Below are 25011 nucleotides of genomic sequence, written 5' to 3'. Positions count from 1 at the left end.
GCCCTGGGGTAAGGGTGGGGGGAGGAACAGCTCTGGAATCATTAGCAGGAGGTGGTCGTTGACCAACCCAAATCAATCAGATGAGATCATATGGGAAGGGTCTCAGGATAGGTACTTACTATGACAGAATATGTCTGTTCTGGTTAAAGTACAGGAGATGGTGGAGGAAAGGCATGCCACCAAGAGGAGTCTAGTGGGGGGCACAGGGAGATGGAGGGCCCCTCCTCACTTTTCCAACACACCTGCTTGCTTCCCACGGGTGACTGGCTGCAGTGATTCCCTCGCTGGGTATTTGTTTGCACAGTCATTCTTGGGCAAAATGTTGGCCCAGGTTGTGCCAAAATGTTCTATCTATTTCCTTTTAAAGGAAATAATAGGCCCAGGTTGGATAATGGTCTCGTGGTACAGTGACACAAACCACACAGGTGACTGGTTCCCTTACCTGCGGCGTCCTGTCTCTACTTAACTGTAACCCAAGTCAGGAATAGAGGCAAATCCTGCTTCCACAGCCCTGACTTAGGCGGAACCTAGTGTCTTTATGTTCTAGGAGGACCACCTGTCCCTGTGCTGGTATTCAGAAGATCTTCCTGGTATTCAGGAAGTGCTGGTTAGTTCAAAGTTACCGCACACCCCCTATAACGCCAATGGACACCAGAAAATTGACTTTCTGGATTATGGAAATAGCTATCTCAAGAGAAGGAATGAGGATTTCCCACCCAAACCATCCTGAGCACCTCTCAGGTTTGTGCCCCGTTTGTGATCTCTAGCAAGACCCAGGCTGTGTTGACGCCAGGCCCGTCCATGTCTGTGTCTGGGCCTGCAGCTGTCTCATAGCTGGTCCAGGCCACCCGCACGGAAGACAGCCTCCTCCACCGGATGCTCTTCAGAGGTGACCACTGGTGGGATGGCACCCGTCACGTGCCGCACCTCAGTGGGGAGGGCGCTGTGTGCATGTTCCAAGAACTTAGCCACCAAAACCCTGGTGTCCGCATAGGCCTTGCTGTCTACTAAAGAGGGCGGCCTGTCTTTGGAGACCATTTGTAAGGCCTCTGGTTTGGTCTGTTGGTCCATTTTCCAGGTATCTGGGTTGCCAGGTGTTGAAAGCTGGTACTGACAGGCAGCCATGGCAGAGCGAGATGTGGAAACTAAAGATCGAGAAAGAACATGTAACTTTCAGACAACCAGAAAGAAACCAAAAAAAAACAGAGGCGGCTGGCTTGTTTTCTAAAGAGCAAACCAAAAGCATGCCAAGAACAAACTTGGGGGGAGCTTTTCTGATTCTGAGCTGGCATCTGACATGTCCCCTGCTTCCGATGTCCCTTCCCCCTGCCCCACCCCCAGCCTGAGACTGGCGTTGACTTGAAGGGGCCTTCAGCCTCCTGAAGGACAGGAAGGTGATGTGGCGCAGGCTGGGGAGAAGATGGGCAGGTGCAGGCAAAGATGGCCTGTTCAGCTGGCTGCTGGAGTTCCAGGGCTGAATCCCCCCTCCCCCCCAGCTTGCCCCAGCTCCATGATCTTTGTCCCCATGGTCCTGATCACTGTGGGGGCCAGAATTATGGCTTCTAGAGGTGGAATCTACTCTAAGACCAGAGCTGGGGTGGCAGAGGGTCCGTGAAAAGCCCTTCCACACATGCCAGGTATGGCCCACTTTCACGCATGCCATAACGCAGGGTTCTGCCCGACTTCCCCAGGCCAAGGGCTGGGGAATTGGCTCAGGCGCTACAAAGGGGATGATGGAGCTGGGTGCCCGTGGCTCAAGCTTATAATCTTACTACCCAAGAAGCTGAGATCTAAGGATCACAGTTCAAAGCCAGCCTGGGCAGGAAAGTCCGTGACACTCTTATCTCTGACTAACCACCACAAAGCCAGAAGTAGCGCTGTGGCTCCAGTGGCAGAGTGCTTGCTTTGAGCAAAAGAGCTCAGGAACGGTGCCCTGGCCCTGAGTTCAAGGCCCAGGCCCGACAAAAGGGGGGAGGTGAGGGGGCGGAGGTCATGATGACCAGCCACTCAGCACAAGCCATAGAACAAGCATCAGTCTGCATCTCTGAGAATGCCAGTTCCTAACGGTCCACTGAGATCAACTCACACCAAACATCAAAACCCAAGTTGCCTGCACAGCGTGGGCACATTCTGGGCAATCTGTTTTGGAGCCCTTTGGGTGGCAATGAACAAGCTCAGAAGAGAAATTAAAAGTGAATACAATGCCTCCAAATAGGGCCAGTGAACTTCCCTAATAAAATGAAGTAAGGCCAGGTGTGGTAGTGTGCGCCTGTAACCCTGGCCCTTCTAGGAGGAGGATGGAAAGTTCAAGGCCAGCCTGGGCTACATAGTTGAGAAACTGTTTCATACGTGTGTGTGTGTGTGTGTGTGTGTGAGAGAGAGAGAGAGAGAGAGAGAGAGAGAATGTGTGTGTGTGTGTGTGTAGAGAAAGAGAGAGAGAGAGAGAGAGAGAGAAACTGGTAACAAGGAATGGGTAGGGTTGGAGAGAGAATGGATGAAACAAAATGGAAGGGGTAACTTTGTTTAATTTGCATTGTACTCACAGCCTGACTTGTTGAATTGAAACCACTACTTAAAGGTAATTTTAAAAATTAGAATGTTTTTTAACAAATCAGGCAGAGTAGTTAGTAACAGCCTGTGGCACAGCTCTTGGGTGACTGAGAGGCTAGCGTCGGAGCAGTGGGGCAGGGGCCTCCGCATCCCCCGCCAGCCATGTCCACTTCTCCGTAGGTAGATGGCAAAGTGTTGGGGAATGGGGCAGGGCTCACCTGTCCCCAGAGGGGCCCGAGAAGGTGTGGTTTCCAGGTCCTGGCTGCACAAGGCAGGGTGGTGAGAGGCATCACCTGAAGCAGAATAAAAAGCACTCAGCACATGGAAGAGGAATTATTGACCAAACAATCACAACCCACCCGAGACTCAGGCATTGGTCAGAGGCCAGGAAAACCCTGTGAGACTCAAGCACAGAGTGGTGTTGCCCGCCTGTCCCCCTACATGAGCTGAGGGGCTGGCATCAGAAGGCCCACCCTTCCAGTCAGAGGTTCTCTGTGGACCTGGAAAAGCATATGCCTTCCATGTTGAGAAAAGTGACGGTCCATCTAGCTGGAAGGAGACAGAAGCACCAAGGTCGCAGAGAAAGCATGGCAACTAGAATCTCCATCCACAACTGAGAGCCATCACAGGGCCTCAGGGCTGACCTTGAGCCTTCCAAGTGCATGGGGCCCTCCCGCGGGCCTCAGTGAGTGACCGTGGCCACAGAGGCCCACGGGTTGGTCCTCCTGGGGGTGGAGGAGGGAAGGAGAGAAGCTCTGTCACTGTGAATCGATGCTCACAGTAGGTGTTTCCCAAAGATGAGTCATTTGCCCACATAGGGGAAAAAGATAAAGAGGGAAGAGGGCTGGGGGGCTGGGGAAGTCTGGAGGGGCACGCAAACTTTATCAGGAGGATGCTTCTAGATGCACGCAGGCTCCTGACAGCCATCGGTGACTCCATGCTTCCTTGGCAGGGCCAGGCTCTGGGTGATCGAGGCCCAGTTGATGCGGGCACCCAGATGCTCTGCTTAGGGTTTGTCCACATCCATTTTAGGCAGGAGTCATGCAGGATGAGACCTCAGTCAAAGGCCCTCTTGTCTTTATTGGCAAGGCAACTACCCCACCGCTACCTATGGAATCAAGGATGGGTGTGGGTTCTCTAGCCTTGGGGTACCCCCACCCACCTGAGAGAGCGAGTGTGAGATGAAAACTTGCTATGCTGACGACCACAGGGACTCCAACTCTGAGCGAATGCCCCCCACACCACCACCCCCAACACATACAAAGCCACATGAGGGGTTTCCAGGAACGCACACTGCCACCCCCCAGTATTACCTGAGATCACTGCGCTGACCCCACCCTCACTCTCTTTGTTGGTGTTTATGGCCACATGGAAGGCTCCCATTCGCTTCAGCTCTCATGTCCTTTCTTCCCCCACCAGCATGGGAGCTCTTCTCTGGAGACACAACAGGACTCTCCAAGGGCCTTCCTCCAAGTTGAGGGGTCTCAGATACCCAAACCATTTCCCCAGGTTCCCCTGACCCACAGAGCCTCTGGGACCAGACGCACCTGCCTTGCTGGACACACAGGCAGTGGGATCACTAGCCGAGCGGGCCACACGCCCACAACTGGGCGGTCCCTGAGAGCTCAGGTCTGTGGCTTCTGGGGACAGATGCTGGAGGTCTGGGGCAGGTGGTAGGGCTGGCGGGGCGCCTTCTGTATCATCAGGGGATGTGTGGCTTGGACCCAGCGAGGTGGCCCCATCTGAGGTGGGTAGGCTGGTGGTGCTGGCTGGCACTGAGGAGGAATGGACACAGGTTAGGCACGGCCAGATGGCCACATGGACAGGGCCTACTGGCCTTTCAATCTGAATCAACCCCGCACCATCTCAGATAGTGCCTGGAAATGGGATGGATAGGGAAAATGCCGCTGAAAGACTCGGGGGTGGAGACAGGGGGAGTCAGATGATTGTCCAAGAATCTTTCCAGGAAAATTCTAGTTAACTTTTCAGGAAGATTCTCCTAGATTCTCCAGGATTCTGGAAATTGGAGGTCAATGCCAGGTGCTGGTGGCTTACGCCTGTCATCCTAGCTACTCAGGAGGCTGAGATCTGAGGATTGTGGTTCAAAGCCAGTGGGAAAGTCCCCAGGCAGGAAAGTCTGTGAGACTCTCATCTCCAATTAATCATCAAAAAGCCAGATGTGAATCTGTGGCTCAATTGGTAGAGTACTAGTTTTGAGTAAAAGAGCTTAGGGACAGTACTCAGGCCCTGAGTTCAAGCTCCATGACTAGCATAAAAAGAGGGAGGGAAGAGAGAGAGTAAGGGAGGGAGAGAGGGAAAGGGAGGGAAGTAAGAGAAGAGAGGAGAGGAGAGGAGAGGAGAGGAGAGGAGGAAATCCTTAGAGAATATAAACTCAGTGCTTCAGATACCAGGGGAGGGAAGGAAAGATTACCTGGTGTGCTAAAGTCAGCGGTGGTGTCTTGGTCCCCAGAGCTGGGCAGGACCACCTGGTGGTCCATACTTGTCACCTGCAGCAAGAAACACCAGGTATCACAGTGGGTGATCAGTCAGACTCAGAGGCCATCACTCAGCGGGCCTGAATAACACAGCTGGCCCTCTGCAGCCTCACATTTCCTGCTTTTCAAGCAGGGGATGGGAGGAGGATTGTGAATAATCTGAGGGGGGGAAAAAAAAGTAACTTGAGCTGGAGATGGTGGCTCACACCTGTAATCCTAGCTACTCAGGAGGCTGAGGTCTGAAGATCACAGTTCAAAGCCAGCTGGAGCAGGATATTCCGTGAGACTCTTAACTCCAATAAACTACTCAAAGGAGCCAAAAGTGGCACTGTGGCTCAAGTGGTAGAGAGCTCGCCTTGAGCAAAAGAAACTCAGGGACAGCATGCCCAGGCCCAGAGTTCAAGCCCCAGGGCCAGAAGAGCGGGGAGATATGATGCTTCAAGCCACCATGGCTGGGCCTGGAATGATGCCAGCCTGAGTGACTCTCCCACACTTGCTGTGCTCTCTTCCTCATGGCCTCCTTGCAGGCTCGGGGCCAGGGTTCAATTCTGCATGGGACACTGTGAGAGCCTGAATGAGGGTCTCCGGCATCCAATCTGGGTGCAATGAAGACTATGAAGAGTTGGCAGCTGTTTTGCCCAGCAAGGCCTCAGGAAACTGGAAGGCGAAAAGCCAGCCCCCCACTCCCATCTCTGATCACACCCTCACCCCTCACCTGGTCCATCCTCTACACCACCGCCTGTCTGCCTTGATGGGGGCTGCTCCTCCCTCTGTGATTCGGGGCGTAGCCTGTCCCCACCTGGCCCTTGGGCTGGAATGGAACGTGCACCACCCTATACCCCTTCACTAGCTCACAAAGCAATTTTCTGATGCCTCATGTTATTTCAGAATTGCTTTGGGAACACTCTTGCAAATCACAAGCTCTGAGCGGGGCTGAGGAAGGTGAGGCAGGCCCCTGCGGCTCAGTCCCATTCCAGCTCTGGTAATTACATTTCTGCCTTCCCTGGTTGCCCCCTCACCTGCCACCACTTCAGCCAGAGAGCTGGTATTCTCCATCTCTCCTCCATACAAAGCTAGGGCAGAGGCAGGTGGCTCCAGTGGCAGCCTTTCATGCCCACATAACAGGGTGGGCAGTGCCCCTACCCCATAGCACCAGGGCTGGAAGGGGATAGAGAGAGGGCAGGGCAGGCAGGGGAGCCGCTGCCTCTGACTGACTGCATCTGTGTGCTACAGAACAGCAGCTTTTCCTCCCTCAGCACTGCTGGAGAGGGAATTGCCAGAATTCACACCACCACCAGCCCCCGCCTACCTCCCTATAGTAATCATTGCATGCCAATAACCAAGGCTGGAAATCCCTGCCCAGAATCTCCCACTCAATCTCACACACACACACACACACACACACACACTCTCTCTCTCTCTCTCTCTCTCTCTCTCTCTAACGGATGCCCAAAGATCTATTTCATCCCATAACTCTCTTCCCACATCTAATCACACAGATACAGAGGTGAGTAGAAAAGGAGACGGGGGGGCGGGGGAGGGGAGTGCCCGGCAATGAAGAAATATAAATAAGAGAAATAAAACACCCAGTGGGACACGGCCGGGAGAAAATTGGATTCGTCTCCTATTTGCAGGCCTCTCTCTCCCTTCCCCTCCGGTTCCCTGAAATAGAGAGCTAGAAAATGTGGTTCAAGGGAGGCAGTTCTGAGAGGCATCTGTCACCTCTTAACAAACAAAGTGCCAGGAGCTTAATTTGAATTTGGCTGTCCCCCGGTGTCAAAAGCCACCTTGTCACACTCAAGCTGCTGAAGGGAGGAGGAGGAACGAAATAGCTGTTCAGTTCACACAGCATTGTTGATGAGCTAGAAAGGCAGCAGGAGGGAGTGCAAAAGGGAATGTCTGTGGTTATAGAACTGAAATTAGAGTTTGGCCACAATAGGCTCAAAACCGCAGCTCTTTGCAGGTGATGGAGGAGGAATGGGGAAAGGGACTGTTAAGTTAGGCTGTTGTGAGCTTAACTTCACTCAGAACCCTCCACCCTGTGTGGATTTAACTAATTCTAAGAGAGGCTAGATGGGACTACCATCATCGCTCAATGATCAGCTGTCCAGTAGGGGAAGTCAGCTGTATTTCCCCTCATCTTCCCCCATGGCCAGTCCTACATAGAAATCCTGTCTATTTCCTTATTTCCTCCCTCCTTCCCTCCCTCCCCCTTCTCTTTCTTTCTTTCCTTGGTTGTGGGGCTTGGACTGAGGGTCTGGGCGCTATCCTTGAGCTCTATGGCTCAAGGCTAATGCTCTACCACTTGGAGCCATAGCACCACTTCTGGTTTTTGAGTGGTTCATTGGAGTGAAGAGTCTCATGGGGACTTTTCTCACCCTCATCCTCTGAGGCACCTCTATAATTTGGCATCCAAGGTCATTAAATGTCTACTCAGACCATCCTGGTGACCTCCTTCATGTATCTAAAGCTCCCACATCAGGCACCTGGCCAGATGTGCCAGTGCCTTTGCATGTGTGGTGCCTTCCACCTGCATGACCTTTCCTGGCGACTCACAAGCTCTACCCAGATCACCAGGCTTCGTGCTTCCTCTGAAGTCTCAGAGACCCGTGACCACGCTGGATTTTTGGTTCCCTGATGGGGGAAAAGATAAAGAGGATTCTGTGTAGTTCATACTTCATGGCTATCATCAAAGCAGGAATATCGGCTTGGCAAGTTCATAATAACTAGAAAGAAATTCTGTTTTCTGGTGGTGGTGGTGGTGGTGGTGTGTGTGTGTGTGTGTGTGTGTGTGTGTGTGTGGTCTCAGCTTCTTCAGTAGGCTGAGGCAAGAGAATCTCTTAAGCTCAGGGGAGATTAAGACCAGCCTGGATGGCACCAAAGACCCTGTGTCAAAAACTAAATCTCGGGGCAGGTGCTGATGGCTCACACCTATAATCCTCACTACTCAGGAGGCTGAGATCTGAGGATTGCAGCTCAAAGTGAACCCCAGGCAGGATAACCCTTCTCTCCAATTAATCATTAAAAACCAAGAAGGAGAGGTATGGCTCAAATAGTAGAGTGTCATCCTTGAGTGAAAAACATGAAGGGGTAGTCCCTAGCCCCTAAGTTCAAGCCCCAGTACCAGAACTATATAAATACACACACACACACACACACACACACACACACACACACACACATACATACATACATACACCCATTGTCAGCCAGCTGCTGGTGGCTTGTGTCTATAATCCTAGCTACTTAAGAGGCTGAGATCTGAGGATGGCAGTTCAAAGCTAGCCCAGGCAAGAAAGGCCTAAAAACTAGAAGTGGAGCTAGAGTACTACCCTTGAGCAAAAATGCTCAGGGACAGTGCCCAGGCCCTGAGTTCAAGCCCCAAGACTGACAAATAAATAATAAATCTTCCCAATAAGTGCTTATCTCCTCCCCCTGTGCAGAGCCCCATTGTGTCCCCTCACTCTTCTGCCATTCTGTCATTCTGGCCTCTTTATCCAAACTTGGCTGATAGGCAATTTATACTCCATTTGTCCCAACAAGGGTGAAGCAATTAGCCTGCCCCTCATCTAGGAAGAAGGTTTGTGCTGTGAAGTCAAGGGGTTGCTCCTGGCTGTGTGGTCAGATGGGGGATAGACCACCCCCGAGGAGGTGGCAGCTGCCATGTGCAGCCCTCCCTCGGTGGATGATAATGGGTTTCATCGACTTCCGGCCTCCCAGAGACACTTGTGGAATTGAAAATGCCCCAAGAACATGGGGTCAAGGAGAGTCAGCCTGCACTCGGCAGGCCACTTAATTACCAGATGTTCCCATACAGCTGGCTCGAGAGAGAGGCTGCATCTACAGAGGCGCTCACCTGGGCTGCTCTCTGGCTGGCCATGTCTGCAAGCTGCCTAGATACAGGCTCTGTGGAAGGAATCTCAGTATAGAGTTCCAAGGTGTTTTGGAGAAAGATGTCGTGTGTGTGTGTGTGTGTGTGTGTGTGTGTGTGTGTGTGTGTGTGTGTGTGTGTGTGTGTGTTGGTACTGGGGCTTAAATTTTAGGGCCTGAGTGCTGTCCCTTCACTTTTTCATTCAAGGTTGGTACTCTACGATTTAAGGCACAGCTCTACTTCTGGAGTAGGTTAACTGGAAATTAAGAAAGCTCAAAGCCTTTCCTGCCCAGGTTGGCTTCTACCTACAGTGGACAGCAGTGGGAGCTGGGGCCTTGTTAAGAATGGGAAATTCCTGGCTTACCTTTCTCCCTTCACCTGCTGCTGGCTTCAAAACCCTGGAGCTGGGACCTGTCATCAGAATTTGATTGACATGTCTTGGGGAAGGGGTGAGATGCCTATCAGAGTCTCACACCCAGCTATTCTTCTTCATGCCCCTTCGCAAACCCCAAGGCCATCTGGCTCCAGCCCAGCAGGCTTTTCATGGCCAATCAGGAGGATCACAGGCTTTGGGCAGCTATGAGCCTATGCTTTCTTTCTTTACTGCTGGTTCCCACAAATCCAGGCTTGTGGGGGCCCCACCTGAGCTCTGTCATGTGGGCAGGAGCCTCTTCCTTCCCATCATGCAGTGATGCAATTCTGCACGCCCCTTCTTCAGGCCCCTCTCCCCTCCCTGGCTCAGATATCCCAGTGAGGGTCCACCAAGGCAGGAGGATGAGCCCTGGAGGAGTTTAGGAAGCGCAGAGACAGCCCTTCCCTACCAATAGTTGGGCACAAGGGGAGTGTGCTTATCATCCCAGCTGCGTGAGAGGCTAAGGTTGGGAGGATCACAGTTCTAGACCATCCTGGTAAAAAAGTATACCAGGATAGCCAGGTCTGGCGATGTCTACTTGTCATTGGGGCTATAATGGGAAGCCCAAAGCAGGCAGATGGGATCTTGTATTTTTGGCTCAGGCTGGCCTGGAACCAGAATCCCCTGGCCTGCATGTGGAACAAAGCTTAGGTAACAGGTATGGACCACCACGCCAGCTTGTTAACTGTAAAGGTATTTAGCTAACTTCATCCCTTTTTTTTTTTTTTTTTGGCTTGGGCTGGTTTTGAACAGTGATCCACCTCCCAAATAAGATGGGATTATAGGAATGAGACATCTTGCCCAGCCAATGATTGTGGTATATGCTGGAGACAGGTCATGCTCCCCGCCCCTGCCCACCCTAATACTCAGCACACACAGCCCAAGCCTCCCTAATGGGGTGCTTCACCTATGAGTTAGAAGCTTCCAGTGCCTTCTACACTAAGTTCTTGCCTATCACAGCATCAAGCTCAGGCACACGTGAGTGGTGTTGAGCGCTTTCTATAACCAAGTCAGACAATCAAGGGGAAAACACAAATAATGGGGACCCCAGGCCTGGGCTTGAACTTTGGTAGATCTGTCAATTCCAGCACAGAGCTAAGCAGAGCCAGTATCCTATTTTCTGGAAGGTTCCCCAATGCAGGCACCAGTAGGAGCCATCAGTGCAAGGCAGGCATGGGTGTGTCAACCACACAGCCCATTCCACATCCCACCTACTGCTTGCCCTGAGGGCCGGGCCCCTGTAGTGGCCCCAGGTCTCACCTGGCTGGCCGGCGTCTGGCCCACCACGGCCTCGTAGGGTGGGGGCAGCTCGGCAGGGTACAGCATGCTGGGGCTGTTGATGGCTACGTCATACAGAGTGCTGAGCGGAGAGGAGGCGAAGTCCAGGTGGAGGCCCCTGAAAAGGAAAAGTGGCCGTCACAGGGCCGCTCCCGAGGAGTGGGCCCTGACTGCTGGCTGACTCCCACAGAGTGTGAACTGTTGGCCGGGACATCCTCCATCCAATACCTGATTTGTCTGAGGGAGAAAGGTGTGAGTCACTGGGCAATTGTAACTTTGGTCTTCCTTCTGGAACGATATCCACATTTCTAGTCAACTCATAGTCATGTAACTCCAGTGCTCACGCAGCTGGTGGGACCTTGAATGACATTTTCCACAAATAATTATCATTCATTCCATTGGTCGTGGGGCTTGAACTTGAGGCCAGGGCACTATCCCTGAGCTCTTTTTGCCCAAGGTTTAAAGCTCTACCATTTTGAGCCACAGCTTGTGGTTCTCTGGAGGTTCCTTAGAGATAAGAGTCTTACAGACTTTCCTGCCCTGGCTGGCTTTGAACCATGATCCTCAGATCAATCTTAGCCTCCTGAGTAGCTAGGATTACAAGATGAGCCACTAGCGCCCAGCTCAAGCTTGCTTTTCTATGCCTGGTCTTAGGTCTGCTCAGCCCTCGTTTCCCCCTCCCTCACCCCATTCCTGGAAGAACAGCTGGCTATTTCCACCTTGTCCCAACCAAAGCTGCTTGTGATGCTGGAGGCCTGAGCCCGGGAGTGAGGCGTGGAGAGGAAGGCTCACCGGTGGGTGTCAGAGGAGGGCGTGCAGGAGTACTCGGGAGGGTAGTAGGGTGGGGGTGGGAGGGGTGCGATGAACTCGTCGAAGTCCAGGATCTGGTGGATCACGGTGCCATGGGGGGTCACGCAGGCAGGGTTGGCTGAGTGTGACCTCTGGGGAAAGAACTAGAAGACAGAGCGCATGGCAGTTAGTTAGGAAGCCTGGTGTGGCTTGTGTCTCGTCAGGCTCGTTGCACCCGCGTTTTCACCATTAGCGTGCACTGTCTTCACTCCATTTTCCACACTGTTAGGCAAAGTGCCTTTTAGGGATTTTTGTTTTGCTTTTGAGAAAAAGTAGCGTCTGGGAGGTATCGGTTATTACCCTTCCCATTATGCTGGCTCCTGGGTTTTTTTTTTTTTTAAATCAACCATGGCCATCCATGGATGGAGCCTTGCTATGTCCATTTGTGGAATAAGCTTGGGAATTGTCCGCTGCTCTCAGGGCCGAGACTGTGGCTATGAAATGGCTCTGTGGGGGATGGGCTCTGTGCTCTTGCACGGCGAGTGGCATAGGAGAGAGAGGGTGAAGGGACAACAAGGGGACCCATATCCCCTGCACATATAACAGCACCATTAAAAAACAATGAGGCACCTGTGGCTCATGCCTATAATCCTAGCTACTCAGGAGGCTGAGATCTGAGGGTCACGGTTCAAAGCCAGCCTGGGCAAAATATACATTACAAATTACTTATGAGGGTTGGAGGCATGGCTCAGTTGGTAGAGGGCTAGTCAATGAAGTAGGTACTGAGTTCTGGTCTCGGACCTAAACAATAAAATCTATATAGACCATGCTTACTGAATGAGCAGTAGGTCATCTCTTTAGATCAGTGAAAACTGAGGTGACCCAGCCCCAAGCTCACATCTCACATGAAGGAAGTGGGTCTCAGATACAGACAGGCCTTGACCTCAGACCTATGACGTCCCCTAGGCTCACTGCTGCCCCCTGCAGGTCACCAGACAACAGCTCTGTGCAGAGCAGTTACCACTGCAGCTGCTTCAGAGCTACAGCATACTCACTTCATCTTTTGTTGCCTGTGTTCAGTGTGATACTGAACAACTAGAATAATGCAAACTTTTTAGCATTTTAGCCGCCCTTTTGTTCTGTCAGTTGGGCCAAATTGGTGTGATATTTACAGATCAACAGTAAAAAAAAAAAAAAAGAAACAAAATCTGCTGAGGTGAGGAGAATTCCCTGGTACTTAACCTTTCCTTCCCACAACACACTGAAGAAAATTGCCAACCCCAAGTCTCCATGAACCAGGCTGAAAGTTCACCCTGCTGAATAAGAGCTTAATTAGACACCTTTCAAAACTCTGCAACCCTCTGGAAAGGTTGGCTGGCCGTGACAGCTGTGTGGGTCCATACTGGGCAAGGGAAGCTATATGTGGTAGACAATTAGGGAATGACAGACACATTTTTAACGTCTGGGTAACGATGCTCCCAGGCCCTGTATCTTGATTAACTGGGGTATTGCACCTCCCCCTCGGAGGGGGAGGAGGAGGAGGAGGAGGAGGTGGTGGTGGTGGTGGTGGTGGCAGCAGCGGCCGAGGAAAAGTATAAAGCATGCGTACAAGATGGGGTGGGCCAGGGAACAGAATGGGAGTGCGGCAGACACAGATGGTGCTCGGGTAGGACACACCAAAACTCAAGGGAGCCAGGCACTTGTGCTCAAGACTGTAATCCTAACTACTCGGGAGGCTGAGCTCTGGGGATCATGGTTCAAAGCCAGCTCAGGCAGGAGAGACTTACCTCCAATTAACGATAGAAAAAGCTGTAAGTGCTAAGTAAGGTCACCTTCCTGTTTTGTTTCTCCCGCATTATCTACTTCATTTCCTCCTTTTTCCACAAGGGCTTTACCTAAAGCCAACCAGAAACAGCTGCTGGTTCTGAGCTTCTCCAGCCTCCAGAGCAATAAGGTGAAGAAACCTCTTTTTTTTTCTTTGATCATTTCTTTATTTAATCACCAATTAACGCTGCTCAAGGTTTCAAATTTCTCTCCAAACTTTCTAAAACATTGATAAATGTTTTTTTTTGTTTCTAATTAGAGCCATCCTAATTGAGATGAGGTGTTGTCTATTTTGTTTTATTTGCTAATATTTTTATTAATCTCTTTATGAACAGGTTCTTTTAGGTGTAGCCTAGTTGAAGCAGTCTGAAAAAGATAAAATGATAAAAAGAAATAGCAGACTAGTATTTCTGTGGAAAGATAATTAAAATAATGAAATGATAAGCAGGCCACTGTAGTGGGGCTAGACAATTGTAATTTGCTAGTACTATAACTTTTGCATGGGAAGTATAAACTGGCCATACAAACTTATGCACTTCAAAGTAAAATGTAATTCAGACTTTAAAACTAGTTTACACTCCTACCAACAAGGCAGCAGAAACCTCTTTTCTTTATAAATCCATCTGCCTCCGGTATTTCATTATCCTAACTGAAGACAGATGGAGATGGGAAGAGAGATGCTGGGGGAGAGGGGGCAGAGAGAGAGAGAGGAAAAGAAAGAGAAAAAGCAAGAACAGGAGGAAGAGTCCCTCCCCTACTGTGAAACAGTATCACCTAGAACCTCTCTTGTGTCCTGAGAATTGGCCTGTGTTCCATTGACAGGGAAACAACACGGACCTATCATGGTTTAGGATGTGCACATTTATAAACGTGTATAAACAAGCGTATAGCTCCTCCAGGGACAGCAGAACTGTCTCTCTGAGATCCTGGCTAGCTGGGGTGCCAGGGGAAAGCCAGTGGCCAGGTTCATTACGAAGTCAGGATTAATTAGCAAATTGTAAAAGCAAGGCATAGCACTTTTGAAATCTGAGAAGAACCCATCTTTTGACAACCCTAAACATCCTCAATAGCATGAGGTTGGCCCCTGCCCTGGAGGTGCCTGGCGCACAATAAAGTCCAGGGCCATGGGATTTCTACTAAAATTGCTCAGGGGCCGTCTAGGAGGATGGGCCAGTGGCAGGACTGTCCGTACAGTTTCAACAGCATCTACCATAAATAATCAACAGCTCCCAAAGTGCATTGCGCCATCTTACAGAGAGCAGAGAGGCACGAGATGGCCTCCAACCAGGTACCTCAGGCAGAACCAGCCCAGCATCCCCGCCCTACCTCTGGGGTCCAATCAGAAGCGTCTGCTTCCGCGTTGGTTTCCTACCCCATTTCTGGTGTCCAATCAGGAGCGTCTACTTCTGCGTTGTTCCCCGCCCCACTTCTGGCACCCAATCAGAAGCGTCTGCTTCTGCTTCGGTCACTCACCATGTGAAGGACATCGGAGGACACCATTTGCATGCAGCACATGGCGGTGGCCAGCGCACACACGATGGTGGAGAGGACATTGAGGGCGCACACGCTGAAGAGGAGGTCCTGGGAGAAGAGAGGACGTGGGAGAAGGTCAGCTCAGCTTGAACACCCGCATGCTGGGGGCCTTACACGCTTTGCCAGGGCCCAGCATGAGCTGGCGACTGCCATCTGCTTCGTGTGTGTGTGTGTGTGTGTTTTCTGTCTGTCTGTCTGTGGTTCTTTTTTTAAAACACGTTTCTTCTTTCACAATGCTGCTCAGCTCATAATAATAATTAGTAGTAGTAGTATTAGCAGTAAGGTAGTTTGAACTCAGGGCCTTGACTTGCCAGGCAGGTACTGGACCACGTTAGCCACACTCCCAACCCTTTGTGCATTATTTTTATTAATTGTTATTCTTAAATAAGGTTTGGTTTTCACCCAGATCCTTTGGCTCTGTTCTCCTGTTTGTTTTTTCTTTTTTTGTGTGTCAGTCCTAGGGCTTGAACTCAGGGTCTGGGCACTGTCCCTGAGCTTTTGTACTCAAGGCTAGTGCTCTGCTACTTTGAGCCACAGCTCCACTTCTGGCTTTTTGTTTGTTTGTTTGTTTTTGGTGGTTAAATGGAGATAAAGAGTCTCAGGGATTTTCTTGCCCGAGCTGGCTTTGAACCACAGTCCTCAGAACTCTGAGTGGCTTAAGTATTACAGAACCACTAGTACCTGGTTGTTCTCATGGTTTATTATTATTATTATTTCCAGAGTGGGCTTTTTTGGAGGGAGTTTTGTGTCCACATGCCTCTTGAGGAAATGAATTCTCAACCCATGCCAGAAAAAGGAAAATAAAATAACCAGGATGTACAAAAAGAATCAACAATTCAGAATATACATCATGGATTTGGATATCTATGGTCTACCTGAAAGATTTAGAATGATTCAACTTTTTTTTTTTTTGCATCCGGTCGTGGGGCCTGAACTCTGGGCCTGGGCGCTGTCCTTCAGCTCTTCAGCTCAAGGCTAGCACTCTACCACTTGAGCCACAGCGCCACTTCTGGCTTTTCTCTTTTTCTTATGTGGTGCTGAGGAATCGAACCCAGGGCCTCAGGCTTGCAAGGCAAGCGCTCTACCACTGAGCCACCTTCCCAGCCCCAACTTTTTTTTTTTTTAATAGACAGAATCCAGCTACCAGGAGAGAGATTGCCTTTTCACAGAACTGTGGCATTAGCAAGGTGGGAGGTATTAAGAGGAGCTTGTTCTGCACGGTCCCCACCCTGTGTTGTGTCTGATGGAAGAACCTCCTAGGCCTTGTTCCTGCACACATAGGAACCAAGCCTTCTAATGCAGCCCATCCTCTAGGAAATTTCTGTGATCACAGAAGTCACAGTGGAACCCCTTTCCTCAGAACCTGCTCCTTAAAGGCCTCTCCAGACTACCCTAGGAGACAGATAATGGGTTCAATTATGAGAATATCAAGGAAAAAAGTGAACATGTGGTGTTGCAACACATTCCTAGAGATACAGTCCAAGGCGGGGGAATGTCAAGATGGAGAAATGAGTCTTGATTTTTCGGCACAAGAGAAATGGAGCTCCCTCTAGGGTGAATTATCTCCCACTCTGAGATAAGAGTATTTTGAGATTTCTGGTAGGATTCTTGGCTCTGTATCTCTAATTCTCTTGGCTACTCCTTTTCCTAGACTCAAAGAATTTCTTCCCAGACATGTGCTCACAGTATTCAACAGAATACTTGATGAACCCTCCAGCAATCTCAGGGCCCCTCTCTTTTCCAGCATCCCATCCTGAGAACTCGAGCTTCTTATCTCTCGACTCTCAAGTCTGTCTCTCCAATTTAGGGAGTCCCCTGGGCTCCCATGCCCGGCACAGAGACCTGGAAACTCAGGGCAGTCAGCAGGGGCTGTGGCAGGGCTCCTGTGATTTGCCCTTCACCTCTGAGGGAGATCGCAGTGCTTTATTTCTGATATTCACTGTCTGTGTATGTTGTATTGATTTGGGAGCATCTGACAGGATTAAATCTCATCTGTTATTGTTTCCTGTTGGCCAGATAGTCTTGGTGATTGTTCTGTGTGTTTGCTGGTACTTGGGCTTGAACCCAGGGTCTGGGGACTGTCATTTAGCTTTTCTACTTAAGGATGGTGCTCTACCACTTGAGCAATAGCTCTATTTATAGCTTTTTCTCTGGTTAACTGGAGATAAAAGTCTCATGGACTTTCCTGCCTGGGCTGGCTTCGAACTGCAATCCTCAGGTCTCAGCCTCCTGAGTAGCTGGTATTACATGTGTGAGCCACAGGCACCCAGCAATATTGTTAGTTTTATAAAGAAACCACTTGTCTTCATCACCCAGAATCTGGAATACACTTTGTCTGCTTAGTGAAGGAAAGGTAGGCATCACACAATATTCTGTTCACAGAGGAAATACATAATTTATGGCTTTTCAACTTTCAAAAACTTAAACAAGCCGGGTAGCAAAGTCCATGACACTCTTATCACCAATAAACCACCAGGAAACTGGAAGTGGCACTGTGGCTCAAGTGGTAAAGCACTAGTGTTGAGCCAAAGAGCTGAGGGACAGTGCCCAGGCCAAGAGTTCAAGCCCCATGACCACCAACAACAAAAAACTTAAACTCTGAACCCATTGGGCACCAGTGGCTCACGTCTGTAATCCTAGCTACACTGGAGCCTAAAATAGAGGGTTAAAATTCAAAGCCAGGGGAGGATAGACAAATCCAAGAGATTTTTATCTCCAATTCACTACCCTAAAGTTGTAAGTGGAGGTGTGGCTCAAAGGGTGGAGCCCTAGCCTGGAGTGAAAAGAGCCAAGTTAGAGCAGGAGACTCTTGAGTTAGAGAGGGGAAGGGAGGAGAAGGGGGAGGGGAAGAGAGACCCACTGTGTCCAGTTTGCTTTCAGTGGAGATGGAGTCATGAAGACTCTTCTGGTTGAACTGGCTTAGAACTTCAGTCTTCCCAATCTCAACCTCTCCTGTAGCTTGGGATGACAGTCATGAACCACTGTGTGTAGCTACAGTTGACAAGGAGAACTTCTCTTTTCTGGGGCCAGCCTCAAACTGTGATCTTTCCTTTCCTCAACCTCCTAAGTAGCTAGGATTATAGGCCCGAACCATTGGCACCTGGCTGCTTTATATTTTTATAGCAAGGAAAGTTGATTTTAATACACACAAAGTGGCCTCCAGGGGCCTTAACATTCCCCTGGGGAATCTGTCAGCTTTCCCTGGAAGTGGGTGGTTATAATTACAATCAGTGGTTTTGTTTTGGTCTTAACAACAGCCGAAAGAAAATGCATCCAGGTGGAAGAGGCACTTTAGGAGTAGTCAGAATGAGAAAGAAATGGCTGTTCTTGTCCCTCTTAGGAGGGCTTGAAATGCCATGACAGGCCTTAGACAGGGGCCTGAGGAAGGCCCACAATGCAGTGGGGGCAGCAGGAAATGTCTACAACCATAATGGGTGGGCCTGGAGTGCTGAATTCCGGCCTCCTCCGACCCTGCTGGGCTCTGAACTTGGACCCGGTCTTCTATATGAAAGAAAGCAGGTGCTGGGGAGCTGGGGCCATGTTCCTGCCTCCTCAGTGAGGAATCTTCTGTCTACATAAACCTCTCTGCCTGTCTGCCAGCTGCTGTCCACCCACAGAAAGCTCACCGCTGGCTCATATCTGCAGGCGGCAGGGCCTCTCTTCTTGGCTCCCGTGGTCACCTTTGGCGTCCCCAGATCTCTGCATGTTATGTCACCCCTCCCTACTGTAAATACAATCTCACCACCAGCCCTGGGCTCCTTTGATCCTGTCACAGCGGTTCACAGAGTTTCAGCACCATTTCATTCAGGGGAAAAAAAGAACCGGGGTCATTGTTCATATGCATTTATGAACAGTCAGTTTGGATGTTCAGGAATCAAATATCATTTCTAAGAAGACAACGAAAAAGAAAGGGGAATAATAGAAATGATATTCTTGGCATCATATGCTTTCCATGAGAATAGAACACCATAGGAGATTGGCAGAATTCTCTCAATCATATATATATATATACACACACATACATACATATATATACACACATACATACATATATATATATATATACACACATATATATGTATATGTGCACCCATCTGTTTCCTGATGGTGTGACAAAAGAAAACAAACAAATAGAAAGTGCTGGAATGCAACTAGATTACATCATCAGTGGAAAAGAATTCTTCCAACGACTCAGGTACAGATCGCACAGGTAGAAAAATAATGGAAAAGAACATCTAGAAAGCAACAGCTTCTAAATGAACATCTCTTATCCTATAAGATACTCTCTGGGAAAAAAGGTTCCCTCAGGCACTGAACCCAGCTGAGCTAAAGGATCTGTTTGTTAATAAATCTCCCTAAGTGTCTGTGAGGGCGCGCGGGAGACAGGACGGCCGGACGCAGGCGCAGAAGAAAACGTCTCTAGCTCGGTGTCTGGGGTGCGTGCGCGGACGAGGAGCCTGCAGCTAGCGCAGGGGAGAACGCGCATGCGCAGAAGAGCCTGCCTCCAGCTGGAGGGGTAGCACACGCATGCGCAGAAACGTCCTGCCGCTAGCTCGGTCACCTTCAAGGTCAGCCTGACGGCATTGCAGTTCTCCTGCAGGGGGTTCAGCTTCAGTGTCTCCCCGAGGTTGCTGCATCCCGAAGACTGATGCTGCAGCTCACAGCAGACGCACACCTCCACACTGTCAAACTTGATCTAGACGAGGAGACAGACAGATCTCACCGTTAACCTGGCATTCGGCCCTTGGTGAAGAACACACACAAAAAAATGACTCAGCTCAGATCACCCCAGGAAAGCAAGAATGGTTTCCAGGGACCCAGGCCACGAAGAACACACAGCAGGGGGGGGGTCTGCAAATCCCTAATTTCAGTGCAGTGAATGGGACAGAGTAAAAAATACCCTGGGAGAAAAGCTAAGCTTGTGAGTGCCAGAAAAGCGCAGGTGAATTACAGAAAGGCACACCGAGTCAGGAAAAGCACTCGCTGGGATCAGTGGGTGGGGATCGCCATCATACTAAGCTGCATGTCATTCTCCTCTCATGATCAGAAACTTTGTCTTACCTCATGAGCTACCGAACTCCTACTCACCCATCAATGCCCAGACTAGCTCCTGCTTGGAAGCTTAGGCTGGTTTTCCAACTTCTACCTGGCACTTTATCCAGCAGCTGCTGCATCTTATCATCAGACTATTTACAATGCTGAGGGTCTGTAGGTGTTCAGTATACGCTGAGTAAAAAACATTGGATTTTGAAAATCAAAAACCACAGAGGTGCTGGGCGCTGGTGGCTCAAGCCTGTAATCCTAGCTACTCAGGAGACTGAGATCTGAGAATCGAGGTTCGAGGTTCAAAACCAGCCTGGGCAGGAAAGTCAGTGAGACTCTTATCTCCAATTAACCCCTAGAAAACTGGAAGTGGTGCTGTAGCTCAAAGTGGTAGGGTGCTAGCCTTGAGCCAAAGCAGCTCAGGGACAGTGCCCAGGCCTAGAGTACAAGCCCCCAAACCAAAAAACGACAGAGGCAATAAATGTAAGAATTTTAAAAATGAGCTCGATAAAAAGAGTAAGACAGATTCAGTGATAGGGAAGAGAGTTGTAAGGATTGAGAGTAAAAGGGATTATATATATATATAAAACAATAAATAATAAATGTAAAATGGCTAAAATAAAAATTAAACCTATATATTAAACTTATAATTTTTTTCCTCAAAACAGCACATAACACAAAACAACTCATTTTCTTTTTTTGGGGGGGGGGGTCCGGTCATGGGGCCTGAACTCTGGGCCTGGGTGCTGTCCCTCAGCTCTTCAGCTCAAGGCTAGTAGCACTCTACCACTTGAGCCACATCGCCACTTCTGGCTTTTTTCTTTTTTCTTATGTGGTGCTGAGGAATCGAACCCAGGGCCTCAGGCATGCAAGGCAAGTGCTCTACCACTGAGCCATCTTCCCAGCCCCGCAACTCATTTTCTTTAGGTTACAAATTAGCCTTCTTTGCAGCAAATAATAAATTCATTACACTAGAGAACTCAGCCCAGAGCATGCTCAAGCTCAAACATACATGTATATGTATATACATATGTAAGTGTATGCATGAATGGTTTTGGTTTTTGGTTTTTGTGTCTAGTGAAGGCTGGCCTTCCTACCTCATCTTTCTGGGTGCTGGAATTACAGACACCCGCATCACCATTCCCCGCTAAAGCACCAATTTTGCTCTGGACAGATAAGAGTCAAGTGTTAAGTGTGAGCAATGACTTTCCCTTGCACGCATTATGAAAGGTGATGTTACATGACTTCTGAGCCTTTGTGTGTGTGGAAATCACTAGATGTGGGGTGATGTTGCTGAGAGGTGGGGCTTTCAATTGAGACTCTGTCCCCCCCTTACAAAGGGTGCTCCCCACCAGCATGGATTCCAGAGACACCAGGTTGGTGTGGAGCTCACGCATTGTATTTGAGATGACGTTTTGTCCTTAGCCTTATGCCTTTACTGTGTTAGCTGGGCAACACAATAAACAACTATAAACACCACTATACACACTCTAAACACCCCCGGCTTTTTTCTTTCTTTTTCACTTTAAGGCATATACTGGGATTTGAACTCAGGCCTCACATCTGATAGGCAGGAGCTGTACCATTTCCTTGCAGACCAGGCTGTTTCCAGCTCACCATATCTCTACCTCTACCTCCCGAGAGCTGAGATGACAGGAACTCCCAGGCCCAGCTCCCCTCAAATGTTTCCAATTGAATGTGAGTAGATACTGACTTTTTTTTTCTTTCAGGCTTTCCTACACCATGCAGGCAAGCCATTGCCACAGCCTTTCTGGGGTTCACAGAGCAACGAGAGATGGCGCCATGTCCCCAAGAGGGGGTGTATAGGTGGGTTCTGTGCAAACATTGTCATTTTACATAAAGGGATCAAGTGGCCTCAGATTTGTACTTTCAGGGTGTGGGGGGGGGAGTACCATTTCCCAGCGAATAAAGGGTGACTATTCCAACCCCTAAGCCTGGATGCGGGGATTACAGGTGTGTGTACCTATACTCATCTGAGGCAGCATCCCAGAGTCTCATCTGTAGCGGTTTGGCATTGAGATTGAAGCAGAGATTGTAAACCACAGCTCAGTTTCCCTTTTCATCCAGAGAAGAGGACTAGCGCCAGGCTTGTCTCAGAAGTCTGGCTGATGACATTCAGTTATTCTCAGTGGTCCCCAGGGGACTGACATCCAAACAAGTCTCTTCCAGCACTCATTTTGCTGAAGTTTGTGATTCAGCTCAAGAAAACTTCTGGAGCCTTCCTGATGAGCTCCCTGACTGACCCGGACATCTGGGGTGCCTAGGCTGCTGACAGATTTACCCCCTGAGTGCCTCCTGGATATCCAGGTCCTTGGAAAAAGACAGTGGAGCTTGACAAATGAAGCCACAGCCATTTTTCATGAATGTGTTTAGAGCTTTTTTAAGAGCTGGCCTGCCTTCTTATTTATGGCCCACAAGCCTAAGGGGAAGAAAAAGGGCTGACTCTATGAGAAGAGAGGGAGGTTGGGAGGGAGGTTGGGAGGGAGGGAGGGAGGGATGCCCTTCCATTCCGTCACAGAGGCCAGCATTGGGTAGGTATGTGACCTTCTATACTTAAAGGACAGAGGACAGGAGAGCTGGGGCTGGGAGCTGAGTTCCTAGAGCCCAAGGAATGGGGGGAGAGATTGGGCTAAAGGCTTCACAATGAGCGTACTTGGGTCCCCAGGTAAAGGGGGTCTGACTTACGATAGTTTGACTTATAATGATATTTTTCATTGTCAGAATAGCAGTGAATAACCCAGGGCACGCAATACTTCAGTATAAAATAATGTTTGTTCGCCAGGCATGATGGCTCACACCTGTAATCCCAGCTACTTAGGAAGCATAGGTAGGAGGATCGTGGTCCAAAACAAATTCAGACCTTATCTGAAAAGTAACTAAAAGCACAAAGCACCCAGGGTAGGACTCAAGTGGTAGAGCATTTGCCTAGAAAGTACAAGGCTCTGAGTTCAAGCTGCAGTGCCACCACAGACAGACAGGCAAACAAACAGACTCGGATAGACACAGACACAGACAGACAAGCTTTGTGTTAGAGGATTTTACCCAACAGGTAGGTGAAGGTCTGCCTGGGCTGGCTTGGAACTGAGATCCTCCAGATGTCGGCCTGTTGAATACCTAGGATTCCAGGCCTGCGTCACCAGGGCCGGCTTGAAGTTAACTTTTTTGATCAAGACAAATGGCCCTGGCTTGAATATATAATTCCAGATGGAGTTTGTTTTAGGCACATATTGGTAAGTACAATAGGCATGTTTTTTTCATTTGTTTGTTTAGGGGTTTTTTGTTTGTTTTTTGTCAGTTGTGGGGATTGAACTCTGGGCCTGGGTGCTGTCCCTGAGCTCCTCAGCCAAGGCGAGCGCTCTACCACTTTGAGCCATAGCGCCACTTCCAGTTTTCTGGTGGTTCGTTGGAGATAAGAGTCTCACAGACTTTCTGCCCAGGCTGGCTTTGAATCACAATCCTCGGATCTCAGCCACCTGAGTAGCTAGGATTACAGGTGTGAGCTACCGGCGCCCAGCTGATTTAAGACATTTAAGTAAAGACAAAAGTAAAGAATACTGGAGGGGTGAATCTGATTGAGGTACATTTTATGTCATTCTTAGTGCCAACCTGAGGCCTGGGGCCTGAGCCTGCTGCTTCTCTCCCCACCCTTGCACACAGCCCGGCCTTTGCTCCTAGGACCTCAGGGTCTCTCTTTACCCAGAATTCCTCAGTTCACATCTGTTCCCAGGAAGCAGAAAAACAGCACCTGAGTGCGGCGCCTAGAGAAGGAACCCACCCACTGGGGCTGCTGCATGTTCCAGCACCGCCCCCCCCCCGCACCCTGACCCTCCCTCCCCAACAGACATCTGCTGTGGGGCACAGGGCACCTTGGGATGGATAGAGACAGGGAATCCGCAAACGCATCACCTTGCCTTCCTACCACTTGTTTTGCTGGTAAGAGCATTTTTCATCTGTTCTTTTAATATTTTTCAAGAACACAGTGTAACTCTGTGTGTGTGTGTGTGTGTGTGTAAAACATTTAGGCAAATAGTCCAGAAGACAAAATTTTCAAGCCACAAATGTCACAACTAAGCCTTAGGGCCTGTGTGACCTCCCCGTGCTTCGTGCGCATCCATCCACCCCCAGCTCCTCCTGCACGGGGGTCTCGTGGTCTCTGGGCCATGGAACGAAACTGTGTCACCTGCCACTCTGCCACCAGCGCTCACAAGATTGTGTGAGCAACTGTAGATTGAGTTTAAGCCATGGATAATTTTGTTAAGGCATGAGAGAAAGAGAGAGAGAGAGAACGAGAACCTTGTGAGCAACCTGTAGGTATAGTTAAGTCACAGATAATTTTGTCTTGTCATATGAGAAAGAGTGAGAGGGAGAGAGGAAGAGAGAAGAGCTTGAGGAGTCTGAGAGAGAGAGAGGAGGGAGGGGGAGAAGAGTTTGAGGGGGGCGGGGTGGGGTTGTAGGGTGCTAAGGAGGGCAACTGACAAGAAAGCCCAACACAAGATCTCCCTGGCTGATCTTCACAGGCTGCAGCAGCAGTTCCAGAGCTGGGAATTTTCTCCAGAACTTTCCACCTTCTGCACAATGGAGGACAGTATCCCTCCAGTGGGGAAAGTTCCCACAGTATCAGGATTGGACAGGAAAACCAGGCAGCTGTCCTTGGCACACGGGCAGCACAGAGCAGCCAGGTTGAGTCTGACTGGGAACTCAAGAGGAGGAGGAAGAGGCTGTGGTTTCCATGTCCACTGGGGACACGGCTGGTGGCAATTATGTGAATGCGCCTGGAGGCCGGGGTCAGCAATGGCATCCATGAGCTCTGACGAAGGGTGGTGTTGACTAGCAGGAAAATTAGGAGCATTTGGGTGTTTTGTTTGTCTTGCCTGAGACTCAAGCAAGAATGTTTGCAGTAGTGAAGTCTGTAACAACAACAAACAACACCTGGGAAAGAGCTTGATGAGGTTCTGTGATCCAATGAACCTGGAAAGCAGTATTTAAAGACCACATGGCACTCTCCTGCACAGCTTCTCCCATCGGCAATATTCTAGAACAGGATGTTATTCCACCCCCCGAGTCTCCCCACCTCTGGAAACCAAAACCAAAACCTAGCATCAACTCAAATTTTCTACAAAGAGAGTTGTAGAGAGTTATGGGGAGAGTAGAGTGCAGAGCGAGCTCGGGAGCGATGGGACAGATGGGAGGGGCTC

The 25011-nt window shown here is 49.7% G+C and overlaps 1 protein-coding gene across 1 annotated transcript in view; it reads right to left on the bottom strand.

Annotated features, from left to right (window-relative positions):
• Positions 1-828: 828 nt before the first annotated feature.
• The window catches only part of Fam189a1 (family with sequence similarity 189, member A1), a 97563-nt gene continuing 73380 nt past the window's right edge, over positions 829-25011 (bottom strand). The window contains exons 4-11 of the mRNA XM_013011899.1: positions 19314-19448; positions 14693-14800; positions 11399-11559; positions 10589-10724; positions 4982-5057; positions 4098-4325; positions 2769-2843; positions 829-1145 (exon numbers count right to left, since the gene is read on the bottom strand). Of these exons, the coding sequence (XP_012867353.1) occupies positions 829-1145; positions 2769-2843; positions 4098-4325; positions 4982-5057; positions 10589-10724; positions 11399-11559; positions 14693-14800; positions 19314-19448 (1236 nt within the window). The remainder of the gene's footprint in view (positions 1146-2768; positions 2844-4097; positions 4326-4981; positions 5058-10588; positions 10725-11398; positions 11560-14692; positions 14801-19313; positions 19449-25011) is intronic.

The sequence above is a fragment of the Dipodomys ordii genome, unplaced genomic scaffold (genome assembly GCF_000151885.1).
Source record: "Dipodomys ordii isolate 6190 unplaced genomic scaffold, Dord_2.0 Scaffold15, whole genome shotgun sequence".
In the NCBI taxonomy this organism is placed as follows: domain Eukaryota; kingdom Metazoa; phylum Chordata; class Mammalia; order Rodentia; family Heteromyidae; genus Dipodomys; species Dipodomys ordii.
Note: the sequence above shows the minus strand (reverse complement) of the source record. Positions and strands in the feature narration are given on the sequence as shown.